General features: G+C 42.5%; 1 protein-coding gene across 1 annotated transcript in view; it reads left to right on the forward strand.

Moving 5' to 3' along the window:
- The first annotated feature begins 1,104 nt into the window (after positions 1–1,104).
- The window catches only part of Elapor2 (endosome-lysosome associated apoptosis and autophagy regulator family member 2), a 164,234-nt gene continuing 140,021 nt past the window's right edge, over positions 1,105–25,317 (forward strand). The window contains exon 1 of the mRNA XM_085684180.2: positions 1,105–1,379. Coding sequence (XP_085540306.2) covers positions 1,194–1,379 — 186 coding nt within the window. The 5' untranslated portion in view covers positions 1,105–1,193. The remainder of the gene's footprint in view (positions 1,380–25,317) is intronic.

Below are 25,317 nucleotides of genomic sequence, written 5' to 3' on the forward strand. Positions count from 1 at the left end.
AATGGGCTTTATTTTTATAAAGAAAATGTTTTAAATTCATGAGTCATGTGGTTAGTTGTTGACCAAGATAATGTAAGTTTGGTTCACATGAATCCCGGATGGATTAAAGAATTAAAACACACACACACACACACACACACACACACACACACACACACACACACAGAGGAAATAAAAGCAAAGTAATAACAGAGCATCTACCTGTCCAGGTACTCCCACACTGTAAGAGGAAGACAACGGAAAGGGGATGTTTATATATTTGAGTAAACGTATGTACAGTGCTGCAGATAATTTAGGTGCGTTTATGTTTAGCGTGTCAGGTGCGTTTCTCCAAGTAACCGAATGAGCAAGATAACTGAACACAATAACTCGTTAATAATTCCTAGGGTCAAAGGTCCTTGGCATCCTCCTACACCTACATGTCCTTGGTCACTGCTTCGTGGGGGCCCGCACAAAATGGACCACCATTGCGCTGTTTCTGTACAGGAGAAATGTTCTCCCAGAAGCAAACAGGGTTGCGCGTTAGAGGCTGCACATCTGTAGGAAATAATACCAATATCAGCAGCAAAGCACCACCGTAAACATCCACTGCAAGCCAGGCACTCTTCCAAGAGCCTTGTGCACATCAACTTAATTAACCCGCATGGCGACCCCTCCTGGTGGGTACCGCAACCATTTTCTTTTAAATAGATGAGATAACCGAGTCCAATGCTACAGACCTCAGGCCTCTTTCATCCGTGCCATTTCAGGCAAACCCTAATCATGTAGAAATTCATTCTGAGGTTGCCAGGCGTGGATCCTTTCAAGAGCTATTCTTAGGGTGTCCATAGGGTTCTAAAGAGGAGCGACACCTCGGGGTCCCTGGCCACCCCGACACCCTCTATCATGTCGCGAGGCTCCTGCACGGTTGGCAGTGCCACCATTCTACGCGTGCTGGGTTGGGCCTCAGCCTTCGCTCGCGCCACCTGCTCCTGGCTCTCGCGTCCCCGCCCCGCGTCCCGCCCCCGCGCCGCACCCGCGTCCCACGGTCCCTCCCTCCGGCGTGACGGGAGCACGGGCGCAGGCTGCCCGCGCGGCGAGCGGCCGAGCTGTCAGCGGGAGGACCAGCTGAGCGGAGCCTGGCGGAGAGGAGCAGAAAGCACGGTCCCCGCCGCCTCCGGCAGCCTGAGCGTCCGAGTCCACCCAGCGCCGCGATGCTGCTGCTCGCCCTGCGGCGGGTTCCGGGCAGGGGCTGGGGGCGACCTCCCGAGGGTCCCCGCTGCGCGCGCTCGCCGCCCTGGAGCCCCGCCTGGATTTGCTGTTGGGCGCTCGCCGCCTGCCAGGCTGCCTGGGCTGGGGATTCGCCCTCCTCGGGCCGCCCGCTTCCTGCGTGCCAGGAGGTGAGCAGCACCTGGTCCCCCGCCTGGAGTTTGCGGCGGGGTGCGGGGTGGGGCGGTCGCGCGGATCCGGGCTCAGAGTGGCCATCACCTTTTTCGGGCTTGGAGGACAGGGGCGTTCGGTTGTGTCCAGGGATGAAGTTGCTCGCCCGTGCTAGCTGGCTAGGAGCGGGTGTGCAGGTTTGCTGTCTTTCTGGTGGTGCTTTTTCTTTCCGCGCTGGTGTTTGGGCGTTTCTGAAAGGACTTTGCAGCGCCCCGGTTGGAGAGCTAATCTCAGGACCTGGGGTTGAGGGAGAAATTTCAGGAAAGAGAGGAGACTGGGGAAGCCTTGCCTTGTGGGATTTAGAAAACTATCGCTTTATAGCTTTTTAGAGAGCTAGATACTGACCCTCCCTCTCCTGCTTTCTCGGTTCCCCTGTCTCCACAAATGCTTTGACCCAACTCCCCTGCTCTCCGTTTCCACATAAGCATGCTGTGGTGTCCCTTGATGTTCTGGGGCAAGACTTGGTTGTGAAGAAGGTACAAAAAAAAAATAGTAATTAGGAAAAGAGGCGGGTTGATGATGTAGAAAATCAGAATGGGCAAAGCGAATATGCTCCTTGGGGAGGTGCTTCACCTGGCCGAAACCGTGCAGCTGTGTACTTTACGGCTTGAGATTGCTGCTGATTTATAGCCACAAAAGATAAATTCTGGGTGATTAGATCTTTTTTTTTTCTTCTGCTTTTAGGAAAACGAGACTTAGTGTGCCAAAAATTTACAGAGGGTGTCACTGTAAGTTGCACTGGGTGTTTATCTTTCCCCTTAGTGTTTCAGAAAGTGCATCCTTTTAATGAAAATCAATGAGGGGAAGGAAGTAACATTTCTGACCTACTTTGAACGATCGTGTTGGAGAGGTGAGCCATACAGGCTGTCTTATGGAAGATTGCTAGGAATCGTGGTGATGGGTTCTTTATATTTATCCAGCAGAAATAGGTTAGCCATCAGCTCCCTTTGAGAAGAAAGGGCAGATTTTGTTCCTTGTGCAACGCTGGAACCGCTTCTGAATTAGAGCATCGTCCTTCTAGACATCATTCATCTTCCTCTCTTACAATACAAGTCCCAGGACAGCCTGAGATGACGGCGAGAGATGGAAAGCTAGCCTGTGCCTCTGCAGCTGCATTGGCACTAGTGAATCAGGGCAAGGGCTCAGCTCCCAGCCGGGCTCGATTTCAGAGGGCACTGGTGTTGGTTCTGTCTCCTGCGACCTGTCCCACTTGTCACCTGTGAATGATCCAGTCTAGAGGCTTCTATAGGATCCCGCTTTCTCGACGTCCACAACTGTCGTGTCGAGATAAACTTTCCCCTTCAGTTGCCTGGCCACAGCACGTAGAACATGTCTCTTTTCTGAAGTGAAGTTCTAAGTTCCTTGCGACGTTAATCCTTAGTAGTGAGGAACGCGCTTGAAGTGGAAAGGCCAAGGCCAACAGAAGAGATACCACAATCTTTATTTACATATCTGCAAGGTTTGTAGCCCAGGCGGGGTTCAAGTTCCTTATGTTACTGGTGATGGGCCTTGAGTTTCTGATCCTCCTGCCTCAAGTGCTGGGATCAAAGGCGAGGTCACCATGCCCTGGTTATCCGGTGGTAGGGATCAAACCTAGGGCTTGCATGCTAGGCAAGAACTCTACCAAGGGATCTGTACCCCGACTCCTAGACTATAACCATGTAGAACTGAGGCCAGGGGATGATGGGTTGTACAAGGGAGTGAAGCTCATCCAATTCCAGCTTTTCATTGAACTGGCTTTAGAAATTGTGTCTGATTCATCCTTTTAGGTATCAATGTTGAATTTTTCTCTTTGAAAACGGCAATAGATAAAATATAGAAGAGGATGCTACTGAGGCAGCTTGTGGGTATTTGCGGTTTTGGAACCAGTAATGCACAGATCTGCTGACATTCTTCCCGCAGACTGAAAGCAGTGTGAGACCACGTGCTGTGGGTTAGAGGCTCCTCTGGAACGACAAGAGGCTTCCCAGGGGCATAATCTGATTGTCGATACCCAGACTAGCGGAGCTAATTTGTACTCCTGATCATTGTTCCAGTCTACCACTGTTTTGAAGAGGAAAATGAGAAGTTAAATGATCCTTGGGCATTGAGGGTGAGGACTTCTTGTTCTGGGAGTGTGAGGATAGGTGACTCACCTTGAGTTTGGCAAGTCCCTCTGAGAGACAGATGTTGAACTGTGGCCATAAGCAGAATAGAAGAGCCATTCTCTGTCTGTTACGATTGTTTTAACTGCTGCGTCTTTTGGGTTTCACCTCTACATCACAGAGTGACCTGGTGCTGGTAGCCATGGTGGCCTGATCAGTGATAGTTTTTCTTAACGCTAAGAGAGTTATGGAGTTATTCCTGGACACAAGGACATCAGCACTACGAGGTGGGGAGAGACTGGGAAGAGTGAAGGCAAGGACCTTTGAGGCTAAAACACCAAAGTCAATAGCACGAGAGAAAGGGGGACTGGGAAAATCTGCAGGGTACTCTAAACCTCAGCATTTTTATACAAGAAGCCATGTTTAATGACGTCACAAAGACTGATTTTTTTTCTTACTTGTAGAAGAAAAGGCAGTGCAGGAAACTGGTCTGGGATGAAGCTGATGACATTGCCTGAGATGACAAAGGATCTTCAAAGATTCAATTCGGCTGTGGGCTGAGGTTTTCACCTTAGATTTTGTGGCAAAGTGGACCCTGGAGTGAGGTTCTAAGTATGGTGCTGCCAAAGCCGTTGGGTGGCAGAGCGAAGAGGGGAAGTAAAACGATGACTCTCGGAAGTTCAGCTGGTGATCAGATCAGCAGGGTGGAACTACACCAACGGGAAGGGACATCAGGGAAAGAGAAACAAGAAATCAAGTCAATGCACCTAGAGATGAGGGGTGAGGACAGGATGTGATGTCTTTAAACGGTATCTGGACACAAGAGCTATTTGCGAATATTTGGGGTTATTGCATGAGGGGAAAACTTTCTGGGGTTTTGTGCGTTTGTTTTTCATTGGCACCCTGACTCTAATGAGTGACCTCTTTTATATTATGAGGATGTGTAACCTATCAAAGGAGAAATCTGTATCAGTGTGAGAGTTGTTTGTTGTTAGATTAGTGGAGCTTGAGACTGATATTTCAGGAAGCATTGTGAGGGAGACTTCAAAGGCTCACACTCAAGCCTAGGCTTACACCTGTGAATTTAGTAAGATGTTTTTGACTAATTGACTAATTGGACTTATTAGGGCAGCCAGAGGAAAAAGTGTCCAGGCCAACAGATGATTCAGCATTGCAATGAGATATTAAAAAAGAGCCTGTGAGAACAAAAAAGAACAGAACTAAGTGGATTATGTATACATTATTTAAATTTGGTAACTGCAATCACGAGGTCCTTAGTTCATTGCTCAGAAATCTTGCACAATATCTCCGAAGTTTCAGTGAGTGATGACTTTGGCCAACAGCTTTTATTCCATCAACATCTATTCAGTTTCTACTAGTCTGCAGGCAAAATGTTGTGATAAATATAATAAAATAAATACAAAATTAAAATATAATATGTATGAGTAAGGATGAGACAGATATGTAAACAACCAATTATAATGAGGGATTTGATCCCACAAGAGAGGCCAATGGTACTAGAACCCACATGGTCCGCTTGGGAAAAAGAATTAACAAAGAGGTGAAGAGGGCTTGAAAGAGGAACAGGAACTTACCGAAAAAGATAAGAGTCAGAGTCAGACAGGACTGTGGCTCTTTTGGGGAAAAGGCGTTTCAGGTGTAGAGTGCAGACCAAAGCGTGGCAGAAACACAAAGCTGTGTTGTGTCATCATTGGGTACAGCTAAACTATAGTGAGCAGCGAGAAGCTTCCTGGGCAGTGGATCTGAGAGGCAGAGGAGTCTGGGCGCCAGGGGTCTGATGCCACGCTGAGAAGAAGGTGGTCTTCTCTGGATTGGCAGTCAGAAGCAAGAGAAGACTTTAAACATGTAGTTTGGCAGTAGGATGGAGGCCAGATTTAGAGAAGGGGGAAATGGAGAGAGGTGAGACCTTCTTGGAGGGGGTGGTAATTAATGTCCAGGGAAGGGAGGCGGAGCATCAGCGAAGGGGTAGCAATGGAAGTGGAAAAGAGATGATGTTAGATTGGCAGGAAGTGGATGTGAATGAGGAGTGAATGAGGGTTTCAGCCTGATCAGGAGGAAGTGCCTCTAGCCTCAAGGTTAAGGAATGGGGGGAAGAGAAGGTTTTTTTTTTTTTTTTTTTTTTTTTTTTTTTTTTTTTTTTTTTTTTTTTTAAGATTGACCGACTTACACAGAGCTGTTTAATTGTCAGCCAGGGATCAAGCTACAGTACTCAGGATCATGGTCTGGGCTAGTAGGGGGACCTGAGAGTCACGTGAATAAAAGGAATGGTTGAAAGGCTAGAACTAAGGCTTTAACAACACTGAATGGAGCAGAAAAGTTCACAAAGGAGACGCAGAACAATGGCTAGCATGGTGAATGGGCAGTTATGGGATTTTGAAGGAAGGGAGGAAAGACTCTGAAGAAGAAAGGGGTAGGTGTCTGACAAGTGTCCTGCCCAAGACGAGAGCTGACAAGAGGCTCTTCATTTGGCGATTACGTTGCTGGCGCTCTGTGCCCGAGCGGTTCTACCAGGATCAGTCGGGATGAGTTGTTCTCAACTTGCAGACAAGGAAGGGGTTAGAGGATAGGATAGCCGTAAAGCCGTCCTAGATGGGGAAGTGATCGATATTTCTAAGTTCGAAAAAACCAGAAAACTTGTAAAAGGCTACATACGGGAGACTCTGACCAAGCGCCACGGGGGAGTCACTATCACTGAAGGAGCTAGAACCCCGCCTCTGTTTTCACGCAGCTGCCATAATTAGTCTCGCCCGTTGTGCCTGCGGGGGCGGATTTTCCATTCAAGTTCTCCTGCTCAGTACCATTTTCCATGTTTTAGGCAAATGTGAGCAAGTATTCACACCATCAATATTTACAATGTAAAGCCAGGAGTTGATAGATCCGTGAAATGTCATATTTTAGCACAAGGGAAGAAAATAGCAGCCCACAGTGCCGACAGCGGCACGCTTAGCTCGCGCTGCTTTTTTGCAGCAGTGTTGGTGATTCTTGCTTTTGACCGTCATAGTCTCCTCAAGTTCCGGTTGTCCTTTATTTTTCCGTGGAAGAAACCACGGATAATTCTTTCTTTACTGCATTTCTTAACATAGTCTAATAGTTCATTTTCAATATATATGTGTATTATATGCCCACATTTATAATACTTAGGTACCAAGCAATTGTAATAAAATGTTGAAAAACACATGGCCTCTTCTCACACAGAGCTTTATAATCTTGTGGGGGCAAATCCCAAACAAACCCACACATCACGTAATTATGGTTGCTATAAATGGTGTGATGGAAAATACCACATATAGTGAGAATGTATAGCCTCCTGCGTGTGATAGCATTTTGTCACCATGACAAAAACATATAAGAGAAACAGCTTAGAAGAACAGGTTTATTTTGGCTCATGGTTTCAGACCGTAGTTGTCTCATTCTATTGCTTTGGGCCTGAAGCAACACCAAGAAAAATGAGGGTGTGGAAGTACATGGCCGAGGACGCTTCTGACTTCATGCCAGGGATGGAGGCAAAAGGGACAAAAAAAGAGGGAGGGAGGGACGGAAGGGATTAGAGACAAGATACACTGCTCATCTATTCCTCCAAGTAGGCCCCAATTCTTGCCAGCCCACTTAGCTATGAAGTCATGAGTAGAGAACTCTATCAATGAATCGCTCCCGTAAGATCCAGTCAGCTCTCAATCCCTCCTCTAGCTGGGGACCAAACCTTCAGCACACACATCTGAACCATAGCATTACCCCAGTGAGGGGCAAGAGGCAAGCTACCATAATAGTAGAAGTTTGCTGGCTGAAGGTCCTGGGTGGTGGTGATAGAGCATCTCAGGCACGTGACAGGCACGTGACCCTTCCTGTCATCCTAGACCTCCACGTGACTCTGTCTGTACCACAAAAGACAATGGACCCTTTCTCTCTTCTGCGGTGCAGCTGCATCATCTTCTCTTTCTAGCAGCTATATGCTTGCCCATGAGTGTTGTATGCAGGAAGCTGCCAGTATGGATGAGTGGCTCTGTGTTTTATCCAAGGAGCAAAAAAGAGCTAGAATCCTTCCAGAGCTCAGTGTGATAAGTGTGCGCTCTGCCACAGATCTGCACGTGTGTGGAGGAAGGGATGCCTTCTCCCAAATCATTGCTCAGAAGGGGCCCGTATTTTTTTTTTTGAATCACACAAGGATAGCACGCACTTTCTCAAAGTCTGTGAGCACACATTTTCCCCCACGTACATAGTATGCTCACTGAGGAGAGGAATTACATAATCTTACTCAGCAACAATGATTGAGGGCATTTTTTTGCTGAAAGCACTTTGGGGATTATAAAAATAAGTAAGACATAGATCATCTTTGGAAGCACTAATCACTGCCTTCAAAAGAGCGTAAGGAGTTAGCTTTGCTTTTTCAATTATATGCAGAAATTGATTTTTACGGTGCAATTACTTATAATTGACATCTCCTTTCAGTTGGACCCGATTTAAGACAGAAATAAACACCCAGCGATCGTGATATGCGGGCCTTCAGTTTGAAATTCTGGGGCAGAAGATACTATTTATTATTTGTGGTCAAAGCTTTGTTACTAAAGACCTGTTTCTTTCCTTTAGGTCAGTGGTCCTTAGAGTAATGGTAGGACCAGCAACACCTAACATTATCTCAAACTCGTTAGATACACAGTATCTTGGGTCCTGGCCCTATTCACAACCTACTAAATCAGAAGCTCTGAGGCAGAGGCCCAGCATGCTTCCCTTTGGTAGTTAGGGTGCACTCTGATATATAAGGCCCACTCCTCTTAGAATAAAACAAGGAGTAAAGTTTTTATTCTAAAAATGTGGGGACAAGTTTTAATATAAAAGCCCTTGAACTTTCACCCCAGTGACTTCCTGCTTCAGCAGAACATCCTAGAAAGCCATCCAACACACTGAATGGGCCATGGGATCCTCCCATCCTTGGGAAGTACCTTAGCAAACGTTGCTCAAGTTACTGTCTCAACACCAAGACCTGTGTGCACGCTGGTGATGAGGCAGGATGCAGAGGAGTTGACTGGCACTTTCTAGACGTTCACCCTGACAGAAGAAACAAATATAGAAATTATTAAGTACTACACCCAAGTCTGGCATTAGCCTACAAGCAGCAGCACTATTAAGGCCAGCGATGGTCAGCCTTCTTGGTTAATGTTTTCTGTCTTTGCTACCTATTGGGAGAGGCGTTTTCTGTAGCTGTAATTATCTTCTGGAATATTCAAAATAGATGGGAAACTGTTGGAAATGTGTGCCCTGCTCCTGGTGTCTGTCTTGTTTAGGATCAGACCTCTCACCACCTGGGGCTTCTGGGCCACACCACCCTATGTCTTGCTTCCTATCAGGATTTCACACTGCAGTCAGCAAATAATAGTAATATTATTAATTCTATATAATTAATTAACATTATATAATAATTATAATTATAAATTATAAATAAATTATAGTATTATATAATTTTAATAAATTAGTTTTATTTAAATGAAAATGAATTTATTTGACATTCGGAAAATTTAAGATCAGGAAATGCTACCCTTCCCACGTGAAAACTTTCATGTAAGTACCAATATTGACTTATTTCGAAAATGTTATCATCTTTATTAGAAATACCCTCAAGGGAAATGTATTTTTAATACTGTGGAAATGCAAGTACCAGAAAATATCGGATTAAAAATGTAATTTACTAGACAGTCACTCATGCCATTGACATTTGAAATAAAAAAAATCCTGAAAAATCAATGTTCTGCTTTTCTTTGATGGGAAAGCATATAGAGGCTGGCTTGCTGGTTCTAAAGTCTTTTAAGAAACTTGCTAGGAACGGAAGAGAAGAAAGATCAACCAACTACCTATGGGGTAGTTTTCGTTACAATTTTCCAAACCTTTTTTATCCACTCTTTGATCAAAATATCAAATCTTTTAAACTTCAAAGGAAAAACCCCAAAAGTTACATAAAACATTACTTTTCCATATTAAACCCTTTTAAGGCTTCATTAAACACCAAAGCGGTGATGCTGGTGTGGACCTCTGTGTGCGTCAGCTGTCCGTCGGGATTCTTGAGGAAATCATCTTGAAGGAAGATAGATTTATCTTGGCTGATGACATCAGGGCGTTTGGTCATGGGCTATTGGTTCTGTTGCTTATAAGCTTGTAGTGAAGGGTAAAGCAGGGCACCATGGGGCGGGGCTTCAGGAGTGCCACTAGGGGAGGGACATAGCACCACCCCCTGGGGTGTCTAATATCGGAGTCTAACAGGGTGTTCCTGATCTAAACCACAAAGGCGCAGCATAAACTGGCCTCGATGGAAGTGATAATTTCGCCTCTTAGACTTCTTCTTGTCTCTTTTGCGCTGTTCTAACACAATATCCCAAACTGGGTAGTTTCATAACAAACAGGTATTTGTTTGGCTGACAGTTCTGGAAGCTAAGAAGAAGATTAAAGGGACTGGCTGTCCAGTGAGAGCCTCGTTGCAGAATGTGGCGAATGTGGATGTGAGAGGAGGAGACTAACTTGTCTTTTACAATGAGCTCACTTTTGTAATAACGTCATAAATACGTGATAGAACGATACCTCGTGACTGATTCACTTCCTGTCTTCTGGTATCGCCACATTAGGGACTAAGTTTTCAACATATGAACTCTGAGGACTGCATTTGCACAATGGCACTCTCTAGATTCCTCTTTGAAGAGTGTTCTTCCTCAGGGCTTATGCAAAATTTTCTCTGCCTAGAACCTCCTCTTAGACACGTGCTTGGGTTTCTTCCCATGTCCTCCATGTTTCTATGCAATCATCTTCCCAGACTTTCCCTGGAGAAGTGTATAAAGTTACAAATCCCTTTTATTTCTAGGTTATGCTTTTGTTTTTCTCATTTTCATTTTTGGCATCCATAATATCGTACATATATTTATTACACACACACACACACATATATATATATACACACATAATTACATATATTGTAATCATTTGCTCATATGACTCTTCCCTTTCCCACTGTATATTAAACCCTGTAGGTGATGTGTTCTATGTGTATGAATATTTTATTGTATCCCTAGTACTTTAGACAGGGTCTGGCATATATTAGGTGCTTGGTAGATGCCTGTTGAACAAATGGGTCAATTTAATTTGAAGCAGGTGGGTTATTTTAAATTGTTTATAGTATAAAAACTTAATAATAATTGATGTAAAGCTATCTAAGTTTCTACTAACCAAGGGTGGATGATTTGCAGTAGAAGTCTTAGATTGGAGGATACTGTTTTTATTAATTTGATGGTAGAAAATAAGAAAATATCTCAATGGTGTAATTTATGTTTATTTAGTCATTACTAAATAATGTTATTACATTATAGCAATATTTCTCATGTCACGTAAATATTTATATTTTGTCTTTTATAGAATTTCTGTTTTATTGTTTTTTTCTGATGGATTTATATAATTAGTAAAAAATATGTGTTCCCTAGATTTTGGGCATGTCTAGATGTTTTGAGACATGTAACACTCAGAGAAAGAAAAGAAATTGTCTAGCCTATAAATTATATGTTATTATTTCCCTTAATGTTTCAGGTAAGAATACATTTTTATTTCTAAAAAAATGAATGGAGCATAATATCTTGTTACATTTTCACAATATAAAGTCTTTTTTTTTTTGGTTGGCTTTGTTGTTGTTGTTGTATTTTGGAGACAGAGGTTCTCTGTAGCTTTAAAGCCTGTCCTGGAACTTGCTCTCTTAGACCGGGCTAGCCTGGAATTCACAGAGATCACCTGCCTCATCCTCCTGAGTCCTGGGATTAAAGGTGTGTGCCGTCACTGCCTGGCCATAAAGTCTTATATATGTATGGCTCAGAAAATACTGACGCAACTACAAAGAGGCTGAAAACATTTTGGGTTTGTGTTGGCACTCAGCGTTTTTGACATTTTAAGTCAGTAGTTTTGCCTGGTACTTCTTTCACAGTTGTCCTTCATGTGTTTATTCACCTAGTAAACGAGCCATGCAAACGTTCCTCCCAAGGGAAGACACACAAGCTTCTGATGACAGGGCGGGTGGGTTAAATGCTTTTGTAGGGCCATGCACAGGGCTGAGTAGAAGCGGCAGGAGGAGTCAGCTCAGCATGGAGGAGCTTAGTCTTAGAGCAGGTGATGTTCAACTGAAATTTGGAGATACTATACTAGATACAGGTAGGCTATCACTGGCAAAGAAAATAGCATGCTGTATATAATTTTAAGTTATGAATGAGCACTAATGACCAACATGAAGTGTGCATGGGCCAGAATGGTGGGAGATGCTTAGGCCCAGAGACAGAAGGTTTGTAACTCTTGCTATGGGTAGCTATTAGCACTAAGTTAGAATCTTTTTTTTCCCCTCTGTGTAAGATAAAAGGGAGGTTACACTGAAGATTGGAAGACCATTTAGGGGACTGCTGCCTCTATAATAAGAAAAATATCAGACAAGCACTAACGGAGTGACAAATGACAGGAGGGGGGGAGAAGAAAGGGAGGGAGGAGATAGACGTACCTCCTGTGCAAAAGATTCCACTGCCAGGTGAGTATCAGTTTGCTTCCTCCATCTTCTATGACTCAAGTGTATGGCATCCCCAGCAATGGCGTCTTACAGTCAATATAAGTAAGACTTTGGCAGTAGCCTGTAATGCTCGAGGATCTATGGGGACTTACTTGCCAATAACCGCAGAGGAGGTAACCCATTCCTAACACCCCACATTATAGGGCAAATCTATCCCAATTTGTCTGTCTGTCTGTCTATCTATCTATCTATCTATCTATCTATCTATCTATCTATCTATCATCTATCTATCTATCTATCTATCTATCTATCTATCTATCTATCTATCTATCATGTGTGTGTGTATGTATACGTTTTAGGAAACGTCTACAGTACTAAGTTTTCATATTTTTTTTTCAAAATGTCTTCTTGTTGCTCGTTTGTTCTTGAGAAGGGTCTCTCTATGTAGTCCTGGAGCTCATCAAGTATGAATTCATAGTAGTCGAGACTGTCTTCACAACGCTTGCACAAGACCCAGGCCAGACAAAATTTCAGCTTCGATGAAGGAGGTGGGCACAAAGTCCCACCCCTGGCTAACTACACATTGGCATCTGATCTGTTAGAAGAGGGAGCGTCAGATTTATTTAGGGGTGTGCCCCTTCCAGGAATGCCACACATCTATGACTGTAAGGGCAGCATACACTGAGCTTGATGGGTTAAAGAAAAAGGACTTAAAATTGTGTGAGTAGCGAAGGGGAGGATGGATCTGGGAGGAGTCAGGGAAAGGAGTAAATATGATTTACATGTGTTGTACAAAATTCTCAAAGAACTAACAAATTGGGAGAAAAGAAAAGTTCCCATTTTTCAGGAATCCATGGCTGAGTTTCTGTCCTGTTATAGAGAACTTGCTTTTGTGCTAATGGCCTGAGTCCTTTCTTAGAATAGAGCCCTCATGACCTGAATACCTCCCAACTTTTGCTCTGGGTAGATGCCAGTGCTGCCTTTCACTGAGACTGACCAGAAAGGCGAGAAGGAGGAGGAAGAAGCTGGGGAGGAGTAGAATGAGTTCCGCATTGCGCATCCCGTGTTTGAAGTGCCCAGGAGATGTCCAAAGGGGTCTTCTGAAATCTGGTTCATACAGAGCAATCCTGCTGATAGAGTGAAACTAGGAGCTTTGAGCACATGAGCCATTGAGTCATTGGTGTTGATGTGCTCACCCCGGCTCTGAGCGCACACCAAGAATAGCAAATATAACATGCTTAGAGAAATGTTAGCACTTCAAGAGCAAGCGGAAGGAGAAGGCAGTCAGTAGGGAACTAGCATAGAAGCTAACTGGAGGTTGATGGGGAAGACGCTACAGGCTCTGGATATGATGAAGAGACAGTGATTCTCCACATTCAGCAAGGCGTTTGTGTTGTTGTTCTATCATTACGGACAAGATTCAGAAGTGCATGATGGCTGATAGGTTGCTCAACAGGTTCTCGATTAGTCAGATATATTCCAGAGTTATAATGTTAAAAATTTATGTCAGCTGGATGAAGTTGTCCAGTATAGTGTTAAATCCCTGACCTATTACTATTTGCTATTACTGCTTTAATTAATACTTTGGTTTCAAGGAGGTATCACCAAATATTATAAAATTGAAAGCTGGGAAGGATGCCTAGTGAGTAGAAAGCAGAAATAAGACTCAAAATATTTTTTGAAAAGCTAGAATAATGAGTAAACAAACAGTATTGAAATGTAGACTGTTTTTCTGGTCTTGAAAATTACATGTTTAAGCATAGGATTGGTGAATTGATGAAATATTTTTCTTCTTTTCTTTTCTTTTTCTTTTTCTTTTTCTTTTTTTAAGACAGGGTGTAACATTCCTAGCTGTAAAGGCAAGCACAACCACTCTCAGCAGAGAATTAGTGAACTCTTTTTTCTTTCTTTCTTTCTTTCTTTCTTTCTTTCTTTCTTTTCTTTTCTTTTCTTTTCTTTTTTTTTTGCTGTGTAATGATGTGATCTGTTTATTTAAAATGATTTCCCAATTTGCCCAATGATTTAGCAGGCTTTCTTTTACTTTCACCTCAAACAATCAACATACTTTTGTATTTTATTTTTACCATGTATGCTATTTTGACATTTTATTAATACCAGATTTCAATACATTGACCAACGAGTAGTACAGATTTCAATTAGACCCTTGGTAGGTATGGTCTCATTTCTGGATTCTTGGGATTTTGGTGATGGTGACTGTTCCTTCAGGCCCTGTCTCCAACCTGCTGTAAGACTTAAGCACCACACTCCTCCATTCAAGGCCTCTTTATTGTCTTCAAAATGTAAATGTAAATTTTTGTCTGTAGGTAAGTCCATGAGACTGTGGCCCATCATTTTAATATATTCTCTTTTGTTTCTGTTCTGTGAAGAACAGAGCCTGGTCCTGCTATGTAACCTTGGATGGTCTCAAGCCTCAGGTACTCCTCTTGCCTCGGCCTCCAGTGCTACTCCAGGTGTGAGCTATCACAAATGCTTTATTATTGCTTGCATTTTTTCTTTTCAGTTTATTTTCTTTCATTTGCTTTTCTTTTATTTATTTCTTTTCATTTATTTTCTTTCATTTCATCTGTATTTGCTACTTCTTTACCTATAGAGCATAACTTTTCACACTCAAACATGACTTTTTAAAAAATAAGCATGAGCCCAAATATTCTTAATCTAATGCACTTAGATCAGTAGATAAGACTGCTTTCCTTAAATTTTCATTTATTCCTACCTTTAAAAGCCAACCATAGAGTCACACCTGAAAAAAAAAAGAATCTACAAGAACAAAATAGACAGTTCAAAAGCAAAAAAATGCAATGATCCAATAATTAATGTACAATTTATCAAAGCCAACAGAAGACAGTATAAGAACAGCTAACTTCAAATATATCACTTACAACACTCTCCTAAATAATATTATTGAAGAACAAATACATCAGCTTCAAGAAAAAAAATAGAGACAGAATGGAAAGATAAATTTTATCTTCCCAAATAAAAAACTACCTATTTTAATAGGTAGTTTAATTCAAGATTAAAATTCTAAAACCATAATTTTAAATATAACATTTGTGGCACACACCAGTAGGAGTCGCTGAAGGCAGAAGCAGAAGAATCACTAGTTTGAGGCCAGCCTGGGTGAACTCTTAAGATTACTTTTGTGGCCATATCTGTCACGTGGCTACTAAAAGTAATGACTGATCAGATCAGCCTTGGGGTCTATGTGTGAACAGAATGTGTGATACATAAAGCAAGCATTAAATTTAGATCACCTGTTCAACATACAGGCGATACTCAGAGAAAGACAAAGTTGTCGATGTATTGGGTTGATATCTAAATTAGAAAAGTCGATTATTTGGAAAGTTTGCCTTACCAAGACTATGCAGAGAAATTGAGGTTGGTCAGCTTAAAACTTCAAACATATAAAATGTAGTCATTTAAGAGACATTGGTATAATTTTGACTTAGATAACTTGGGTTGATAAATAGCAGAAGAATGCAGAATTGAGTTCATCCAGTAGGTGTTTTATGTTCGTAGGAGCTGCTATTTTATACTCCAAGACTTGACAGGGCTCATGCTTTGACTGGAACACTGGCCTGGGGTATAACTATGGGAACCATGAGTTCTGGTATACTGAACTGTCTATATAACCATGGACTCAAAGAACACTTTACCAAGGACTGTAGTCACACCCCTTGAAACTGGAAAGAAAGCAAATCTTTGTTTTTAGTACTTTGGTTCAGAATAGTGGGTTTTCTTATCTGTTGTGCTAAGCAATTAATTCTAATATTGCTAAAATAGTCAGATCAAGGTCCTTGTTTATCACCCTAATACTGAGAGCAAAAAGAATTGACCATTTGAAATGGAAGATTAATGCAGACCTGATTTCATGATTCATGTGCAAATCAAAAATACATACTAGGCAGTAACTTGAATCAAAATAATAATTGATGGTTTAATACCCCCGAGCCAGGTGCACTAAGGACATACTTATTTATCTTAAAACCAGGTAAGTATTAATACTGTTTGCTCCAAGTTTCTGTTTCATTTCTGACATTTATTACTTTTTTAAAAATATTTTATTTTATTATTTATTTATTTTGTAAACAATATTCTGTCTGTGTGTATGCCTGCAGACCAGAAGAGGGCACTAGACCCCATTACAGATGGTTGAGAGCCACCATGTGGTTGCTGGGAATTGAACTCAGGACCTTGGGAAGAGCAGGCAGTGCTCTTAACCTCTGAGCCATTTCTCCAGTCCCCGACATTTATTACTTTTAAGAACTGGCAACAATAAATACATACTATAGAAAAATGAAACAATAAAATACCCAAAGTTCCACCAAATAAACACACCATTCTTAATATCTTAGCATTTTTTTACAACAGGAACAATAAAAAATAAGAACAAAACTTAGCTAAAAATTTTAGGTGCATTTTATGTGTTAATGCCCCTGAATTCTGATGCGCTCAACCTTGACTTGTCCCAGCATGGGTGAGCTACTCGCATGACCAGGCTGCTCTTCCAGCCTGTGCCCTTAACCATCAGGATAAGGCATGTCTATTATATGCCAAAAATATTTTTGCATACATTTTGTTTTGAACATTTGTTTACAAAATGGGAATATTTTCTACATTAGTTTTTAAAAACTTATTTTCTTATTTAACAATATGCTGAGCATCCTGTATTTGGACTCATTACTTAGTGATTGATGTCTCTGACTCTTAATCCTTAGGCCTTGGGGCCCCTTTATTCACCGTATCCTACAGCACAGTATTTGAAGGAGGCTTTTGAAAAGTGGCTTTTGCCCTGTTGGGTACCCTTTCTACCTTCCTGGGAAGGCAAGCAGGGCTAAGCAGTCCAGGGAGAGGGATGGCAACATGTCAAGGCCATATGAGAAAAATACCTATGTAAATAATTTTATAAATATATTTTGAGTAATCTATAATTCACCTTTTCTCTATTTATTTGTTTTCTATACCATGTATTATATATATATAGTTTTTGTATATGTAGTAGTATATATAGTTTTTATAAGCTATTGTTTTATATAATATGTGGAAGGTATTTATACACATTTATTTGATCTCTTTGGGGCTATGTTTTTATTTCTTTGTTTTGTTTGCTTTTTGAAAAGGGTATCATGTAATTAATACTAACCTTGAACTCACTGTGTAGCTGAGGCATGCCTTGAACTCCCAACCCTCCTGCCTCTGTCTCTCAAATGTAGACATGTGGCACCATGCCAACCCCTTACTTTTTTGTGCTGTGTATTTTTTTCTGTACCAAGAGTTCATATAGAATTTTAGTACATACTTTCTTTTTGATTTTTTAAAAACCGTTTACTTACAAACTTTAATTCAGCAAAAATTCCTACTTCCTCCCCTCCTCCCACTTCCCTCCCACTCCCCCCACACCCCCCATTCACTTCCTCCAGTCCTAAGAGAGGGCAGGATACCCTACCCTGTGGGAAGTCCGAAGCCCTCCCCCCTCCATCCAGGCTTAGGAAGGTGTACATCCAAACAGATTAGGATCCCAAAAAGCCAGTACATGCAGTAGAGACAAATCCCAGTGCCATTATCACTGGCCCCTCAGTCTGCCCCATTGTCAACCATATTCAGAGAGTCCGGTTTGATCCCATGCTCCTTCAGTCCCAGTTCAGCTGGAGTTGGTGAACTCCCATTAACTTAGGCACACTGTCTCAGTGGGGGGACCAACCCCTCGCGGTCCTGACTTCCTTGCTCATATTCTCCCTCCTTTCACTCTTCAACTGGACCTTGGGAGCTCAGTTCAGTACTTCACTGTGGGTCTCTGTCTCTATCTCCATTGGTCGCTGGACGAAGGTTCTAGGGTGATATTCAAGATAGTCATCAGTCTGACTACAGACAAGGCCAATTCAGGCACCCTCTCCCTCACTGTCCAGGGTCCTAGCTGGGGACATCCCTGTGGACACCTGGGAACCCCTCCAGAGCCAAGCCTCTTGCCAACCCCAAAATGGCTCCCTCAATTAAGGTATCTTCTTACCTGATCCCATATCCATTCTTCCTCCATCTCAACCACCCCACACCCCCAAGCTCTCCCCAACCCTCCCCTTCCCCCCTCTCTCTCCCCCTCTCATTCTTTTATATTCTACTTGATTTCATTCAAAGATTTATCAGCTGTTCTCACTCATTTATTCTTTCAATTACAACTCAGAATAAATTTAAAAGAGTTCACAATTTCTTCTGTTAAATCTCTTAGTTTACTTAAGAAATCGACATCTTTATAATGTTATCTTTATATTTAAAAACCTTGTTTGTTCAGCTTTTACTGAAGCATTCTGCATTAATTCCTATTTTATTTGATTGTTTTTCTCTACAGTTTTACTTTTAATTGATTTTCCCCTGATGGGTTGAAAAGCCGTTTGTTTTTAGAAATTAATCATCTGGTCTCTTATGTAAATTCTAACGTTTTGTCAGAAAAGCCGAGTCTTTGGGTAGTCAGAACCACTTGTGGAGTGTTAAAGCTGGGATGCATTGCCTCTATTAGCAACGATCCTTACAGCAATCCACAACTGCTCTTAGGTTGTGGACAATGGAGCGCAAGGACAATAACACCTTCCATGCGATGACAAAGCTGCTTAGCCAGAAAGCTGGGGCATGTTTGTCTCCAAAGTCTGCACTTTCTAGTGACCCCCCATGGCCTGCCCCTGTGCCTACGTAGAACTGATCCGTGTTCATAGATTAGCATGGTCGATTCTTAGAGTTCTGTATTTACCACTCCCTGCCTGGTACTCAGTCATCTTCAGATCATTCCTCTTTTCCAGGGGTGATCTTTTCTTCAGGTGTCTCAGAAATCTCTCATCTCTAGGGCAGATGCTGCTTTCCAAGGAGAAGCTTCAACAGTGAGGCCGCCATGTCCTGTTGTGTTGCCCATATACAAAGAGTGTAGATGCCCATGACCCTCCAGAGGGTGGCAAGTCTGTGCAGGGTCCTTCTTTCTCACGCGATGCTGATGGACCGAGGAGCTGTCATTCAAGTTCTACTAGATTCTTGACGGGGAAGCAAGGCTGTTTGTGGTTCATCCATGATAAACATCACGTCAGAGTGCTGACATTTCCAGGCAGTTTCTGCTGCTGTTCTGAGAATACAAGGTTCACAAAACAGAGGTAGCAGTGCGTGAGGCATCATCAGGCTATGCTGTCTGAAATCAGAAGCTAAAACTGAAAGTGGAAGCTGAAGAACATATAAAGAAAATCTGAATAAAATTATTGATGATTCCTAAGTCTGCTGTGGAATAATGGGATCATGTCCGTGTCTTCCCGAGGGCAAGTGGGAATGGTAGCTCTCATACCACTCATTTAGAGGCTATAATAAAGACTTTCTTTAGGTTCTAGTAATTGCACACACTCTGGATGGCAAGAGTGTTCAGTTGAAAGGACAATTACATGTATACGGTATTAATTAAAATTATATTACTATATAATATATTATATTATAATATATATTATATATGTTATAATTATAATTATATTACTATATAATATAATATTACTATGATAATATAGTAATATTACTATATTACTATGTCTGCAATGAGATCATTAGGCTTGTCTGTGTCTTAGCTGTATTTTCTCTTTTGGTTATAAGTATGGGAATTTGGCTGACTAATAGCTTTATAGTTTTATCCAACTACTTATCTTCCTACAACCATCATGCATATCTTCTCTGAATGATTATGTCTGTATTTTCTTTCAGTTTTCTGTAGATTGAGATAACACATACTTCTTACATGATTCTTAGAGCCACCCTTCTCTGTCAAGTTCTAGCAGCTCACTGACTAATGAAGGTAATCATGAAAAAGGACAACTGCTTTCTTTTAGGAGAAAAGAAAGAAGCAAGTGTCAGTAAGAAGTGTGTTCTAAAGCAGCAGACGCCAGCGTGATTACACATCAGAGATGTGTACCAGTAAGTTATTCTCGGTTTAGGAACCTCTGGGGATAGGGCTCAGGAGCTGGGTCCTAGTTTGCAGGCTTGGTTAAGAATTCATTGCCAAGATCCTCCCCGCCCCATCCCAACCTTCCCATTCCCCCAAAGTCTAGCAAGGTGGCCCAGCAAGTAAAGGTGTCTGCCATCAAGTGTGACAACCTGACTTTCATCCTGGCACTCACATGGTGGAAGGAGAGGACTGACTTCAGCAATAGGAGGACATCTCTCTCTCTCTCTCTCTCTCTCTCTCTCTCTCTCTGTGTGTGTGTGTGTGTGTCTGTGTGTGAGTGCGTGTGCATGCACTATGTCCCTCCCCCCATAATGAATCACTTGTCTCATGTCTATTTCAAAGTGTCATTCATTTAATACTGACTCTCTGCCAGGCCATATGGTGTTCTTTCATTCTTTCAACAAATATTTATTCAACCCTCTTTTGTGCTTGTCCCTGGCCTGCATACTAGGACTATACCAGAGAACAGAAATGAAGAGAATTCTGTTCTAATGGAGTTTTTTGGGTTGCGAAACTGAACTAGGGATTGTACTGATACGTGGCAGGAGGTGCTGGGGTCAGGAAGGAAAATAGGGCATAAGAAGATGGGGAAGTCTGAGCAATCAGAGCAGGGCGCTTTGTGCTCTTCAACAGAGCCTGAGTGAAGGGAGGAATCAAGGCATGCAGACGCCCACAGGAGGACCGAGAGCAAAGGTCCTAGGGTGAGCACACACATGACTTATTCTAAGAAGAGTGACTCACCGGACTTGAGTGCTGTGAGCGGGGAGCACTTGGCAAGAGGTGAGAACACACATTGGGTGGATGGAGTGAGGCAGATTGCGTTGTGCCTTGGGCATGGTAACATTCTGGCCTTTTGTTCAGAACGAAATGAAAGCCACGGAAGGCTTTGGCCGCGGAAGCTCCATGTTTTATATCAAAGAGACCATTCTAGCTGATGTGTACTGGCGGAGGTCTGGATGAGAACGGACTAGGCAGGCTATTGCTGCTATGGAGCTAGAGAACCATCCGATTCCATATTATTTCTGCATATTAAGTTTATTTTGTCTATCTTGAAAGATAGGATAGATAGGCTTTATGAAGATCGGTTGTGGGGAGATATTAGTTAGAGAAAGAAGGGTTCAAGGACCAAGCATTAGTGCACTGGGAGAGTCAGGAGATTAATGGAGAGTGGGTGACCCAGAGGCCAGTGGAGAGTGTGTTGGGGGAGAGTCAGGGGGAATCAGGCATTTTCATACCTAGTGAGAGGGATGCTGAGACTGAGGAAGGAGCTCCTTAAGGGGCTAGAGGAGTTTGGATCCCATGATTTGCTGCCTTGGTTTTGTGATTTTTTTTTTTTTTTTTGAGACAGGATTTCTCTGTGTAGCTCTGGCTCTCCAGGACCTCACTATGTAGACCAGACTAGCGTCAAACTCACAGATCCGCTTGTCTCTGCATCCTGAGTCCTGGGATTAAAGGTGTGTGCCACCACTGCTTGGCTGTGCTGGTTAGGTTTATGTCAACTTGGCACAGCAAGAGCCCTTTGGGAAGAGGGAACCTCAATTGAGGAAATGCCCCTTCCACGTTGTCTTCTGGGCAAGCCTATGGTGCATTTTCTTGGTGGTTGATTGATTTAGGAGGGCTTCATCTTTCTGTGGTTTTGGGTCCTGTAAGAAAGAAGACCGGGAAGCCATGAGAGTAAGCCAGTAAACAGCACCCTCCATGGCCTCTGCTTCAGCCCCAGCCTCCAGGTTCCTGGCTGGCTTGGATTTTTGCACCCACTTCCTTGGATGATAGACTGTGATATGGAAGTGGAAGTGAACCCTTTCCTCCCCAAGTTGCTTTTGGTAATGGTGTTTGGTCCCAGCAATAGAAACTCCAAACTAAAATTGAGGAAGGAGCTCAGTAGAGCAGGCTTAGGGGAGATTAGAGAGTGGAAAAAGGAGGCCACCAGCAGAAGACTCTGGAGAGATTAGAGAGAAGAGAAAGGAGGCCACCAGCAGAAGACTTGGGAGAGGCCATCAGCAGAAGACCCCAGCAGCATCTCTTAGGAGCTTTGCTAATTGGTGGCAAAGTCAGTGACAGTGGCGAGGCAGAAGGGCGGATAATTCAGTGATGCTCAACAGAGTACACTTAAGGGTTCCTTGTGAATACAAGGTCTTCTCCAAAAGAAGCGACTCCAGTTGTCATTTTATCCATGATCTCTTGTTTACTAATCTCTTTAAGTGAGCTATACCCAAGATTGTGAATATTTTAAGAGATGTTTAAAATGCAGTATCAGCCACTCTGGGTCATGTGACAGTGCCTTTTCTCTCTAGGTGGAGATAGACTTTTGTATTAGTTAGCTGGTGTGTGTGTGTGTGTGTGTGTGTGTGTGTGTGTGTGTGTGTGTGTGTGTGTGTCTTGAAGGGAAGGTGAGAAGTCCAAAGCCATGGCCTCTGCAGGGATGGTTCTTCTGAGAGCTGGAAGAAGGATTAGTCCAAGCCTCCCTCTTCAGCTGTAGATGACCATTTTCACTCCGTAGTTCTTCATATCTGTTTCCTTCAATACCTGTCTCTCTGACCACAGTGTAGTGGACTGAAGCTCAACCTGATACCCTCACTTTACCTTACCTATGCTGTAGGAAGTCTTACAGCTGGTGGTTACCCGCCTACTGGGGCGTGGCCTCTTATTCCATAAATGCTGATGCAGAACCTGCGTCCACCCCTTCTTCCCTGGCTGCTCTTTCGGATTGCTGGATTCGATCTCTGTTCTCCATTTAAGCAGAGAATTCTGATTTGTGAGTTTATCCCTAAATAAATTACCATCTATTTCTCAATTCTGAGCTAGTGTGGGATTTCTTTTAAGCGTCTGTTCCACATACCTAGATCTCTCAAGTCCCCATCTTCACCTAAAGTCACGTCCTGAGGCACGGAGTGTTAGGACTCCAGCCCAGGAATTCAAGAGGACATGCTTCAACTCAGGACACCCTTCCTCTCCCAGAAGCTGTTTCTGAAGCTTGATTCTAATAGGATTTTCGAGCTTGCTGTTGAACGATATTTAGACAGAATTACTGGATATTTAGTCCAGTCTTGGTGATGCTGGGTTCTATTTTAGATTTTAAAAAGATTTGGAAAATTTTGCCTGGAGCCTGTTTACATCAGAAGAGGGCACCAGAACCCCCAGAAACGGAGTTACTGATGGTTGTGAGCCAACATTTGTGTGCTGGGAATGGAATCAGGGTCTCTGCAAGAGCAATGTGTATGTGTTCTTAACGTTGAACAATCTCTCTAGTCCCTTATTTTGGATAAAGAGGAGATGGGTTTCCTGATGAAAAAGAAATGCTTGCTGGATTTAAAAAGAAATTTGTCTCAAAAAAGAAACATGAAATGAATTGGAGAGATGTTTTAATATGACGAGAAGGAAGTCAAAATTTTTTGGATCTCTCTTTCTCTCTCTCTCTCTCTGATTTTTCAAGACAGGGTTTCTCTGTAGCTTTGGAGCCTGTCCTGGCATTAGCTCTTGTTGATCAGGCTGACTCACAGCAATCTGCCTGCCTCTGCTCCCGAGTCCTGGGATTAAAGGCGTGCACCACCACCACCCAGTTTGGACTTCTCTTTTAATCTCATGTTTAAAATACAGTGACCAAACTGGTAGATGGAAACTTTATCTATTTTGGAAAGAAAATGAGGTAAACTTCAATGCCTTCTCTGGAAAACTCTTGGGTTGAATGATTTATGTACCTTTTCTTTTCTTTCTTTTTTTTTTTTCCTAAATCAGTATGGCAGCATAGTCCAGTTTCATCTGACATGAAAGTAAATCACTCTAATTATGGAGACAAATTACGCTTGTTGTAAGAATTTCTTGTTATTTTAGAAATTACCTTGTCTTTCTACCCAGGTGTATAGTCCACAGAGACCTTCCTCCTTGGTTTCTGGCTCGCCTGCTCTCTGGGAGGAGTAACTTCTTTCTCTAGAGTACTGGTTCTAGTTGGAACATCGGATGTTAGCTCTCGTCCTCCCAGCACAACCTGATTGTAACACTTGTGACTAACGATTATAGGTGCCCGTGCACAGACCCATGAGCAGCGATCTCTGTAGTGAAACATGGGAGAATGCATCTTGAGTTAGGGAGCGTCTTCAAAATTTTATGCACATATTATTTCCGTATAATCTTAAGGCTGAGTATAATACCTAAAACGAACAGAATATTTGTGGTTAAGAATAGGTATAAAATAAGTTCCTCACCGAATGGCTTTTTAGTTACTTTTTGGCTTTGAATTGTAATCTACGCTACCCATATAATACATTTCTTGGGAGAGACTTTTTTTTAATTAACTTTGTAAACTTGGTTTAAATCACTAAAATGTTTATGTCTTTATTTAAATAGGCAGAAAATGACTAAGGAGACCAAATGCTTAGCAACAAGCATTATCAGTGGCCACTCCACAAATAAAATTGGAGCTTGTTCAGAATCCAGCTATGAGAGCAGATAATTGCTAATGGGACTTTGGTCCTGGCACTACAGCCTACCTCATCAGGGACCACCGTACAGCGGCACTTGAGTCTGATCTCTGCATTCTATCGTCTCCTGGGTCTCACATTCAGAGACCCTGGACAGGCATCCTTCCCTAGTGCTTTCCCAGCGACTGTGCCAAGGGAAACAGAAAGAACAGATGGAAGCAGATACATGCGTAGGTCTGGACTTTGTGTTTTGATAGACTGCTTGATTCAAGCAGATACGACAGGAGAACATGTTTGTTTAAGAGTTGCGTGGATTTGTACCAGCTGCGATTTCCCCTTTCCTGTCCTAGCCTGTCATAAATCAGCACCTTTATTTCTAGACCCTTTCACAGAAAATTTCAGTTAGAAAGTTGTGGGGATTTTTGCCATGAATTAGATGCTCATTAACACACACACACACACACACACACACACACACACACACACACTGTATTTCTAACATGATGGGGACTTTTGAACAAATTGTACTCAGAATTGATTTTGTTTGAAATGAACAATTTTTAATTTGGAAGACTTAATTGCCGAATTGCTCTACTGGAGTCGTAATGGTTCCTAAGTGTGGTCTACAGAATTGGGATTGATTTGTAGTGGCTTCAACACATAGTCAAATTTTAGTTATTCTGAGGGAAAATTTTATTTTTTGTCACAAGATTCTGTAGAAACTGAATGATAGAGAAGTGATGTCCAGCTGCCCATGAGTGCATCAGGGTGATGGGTGGTGGTGGCCTATGATCTGGAGATGCAATTAGGGCTCTTTGTCCATTGTGTGACCTGAGTTACTTGCTTTCTCTTAGGCTTCAACTTTCCATTTGGAAAAGAGATTGA

The sequence above is a fragment of the Myodes glareolus genome, chromosome 27 (assembly GCF_982192425.1).
Source record: "Myodes glareolus chromosome 27, mMyoGla1.1, whole genome shotgun sequence".
NCBI classification, from domain to species: Eukaryota; Metazoa; Chordata; class Mammalia; order Rodentia; family Cricetidae; genus Myodes; species Myodes glareolus.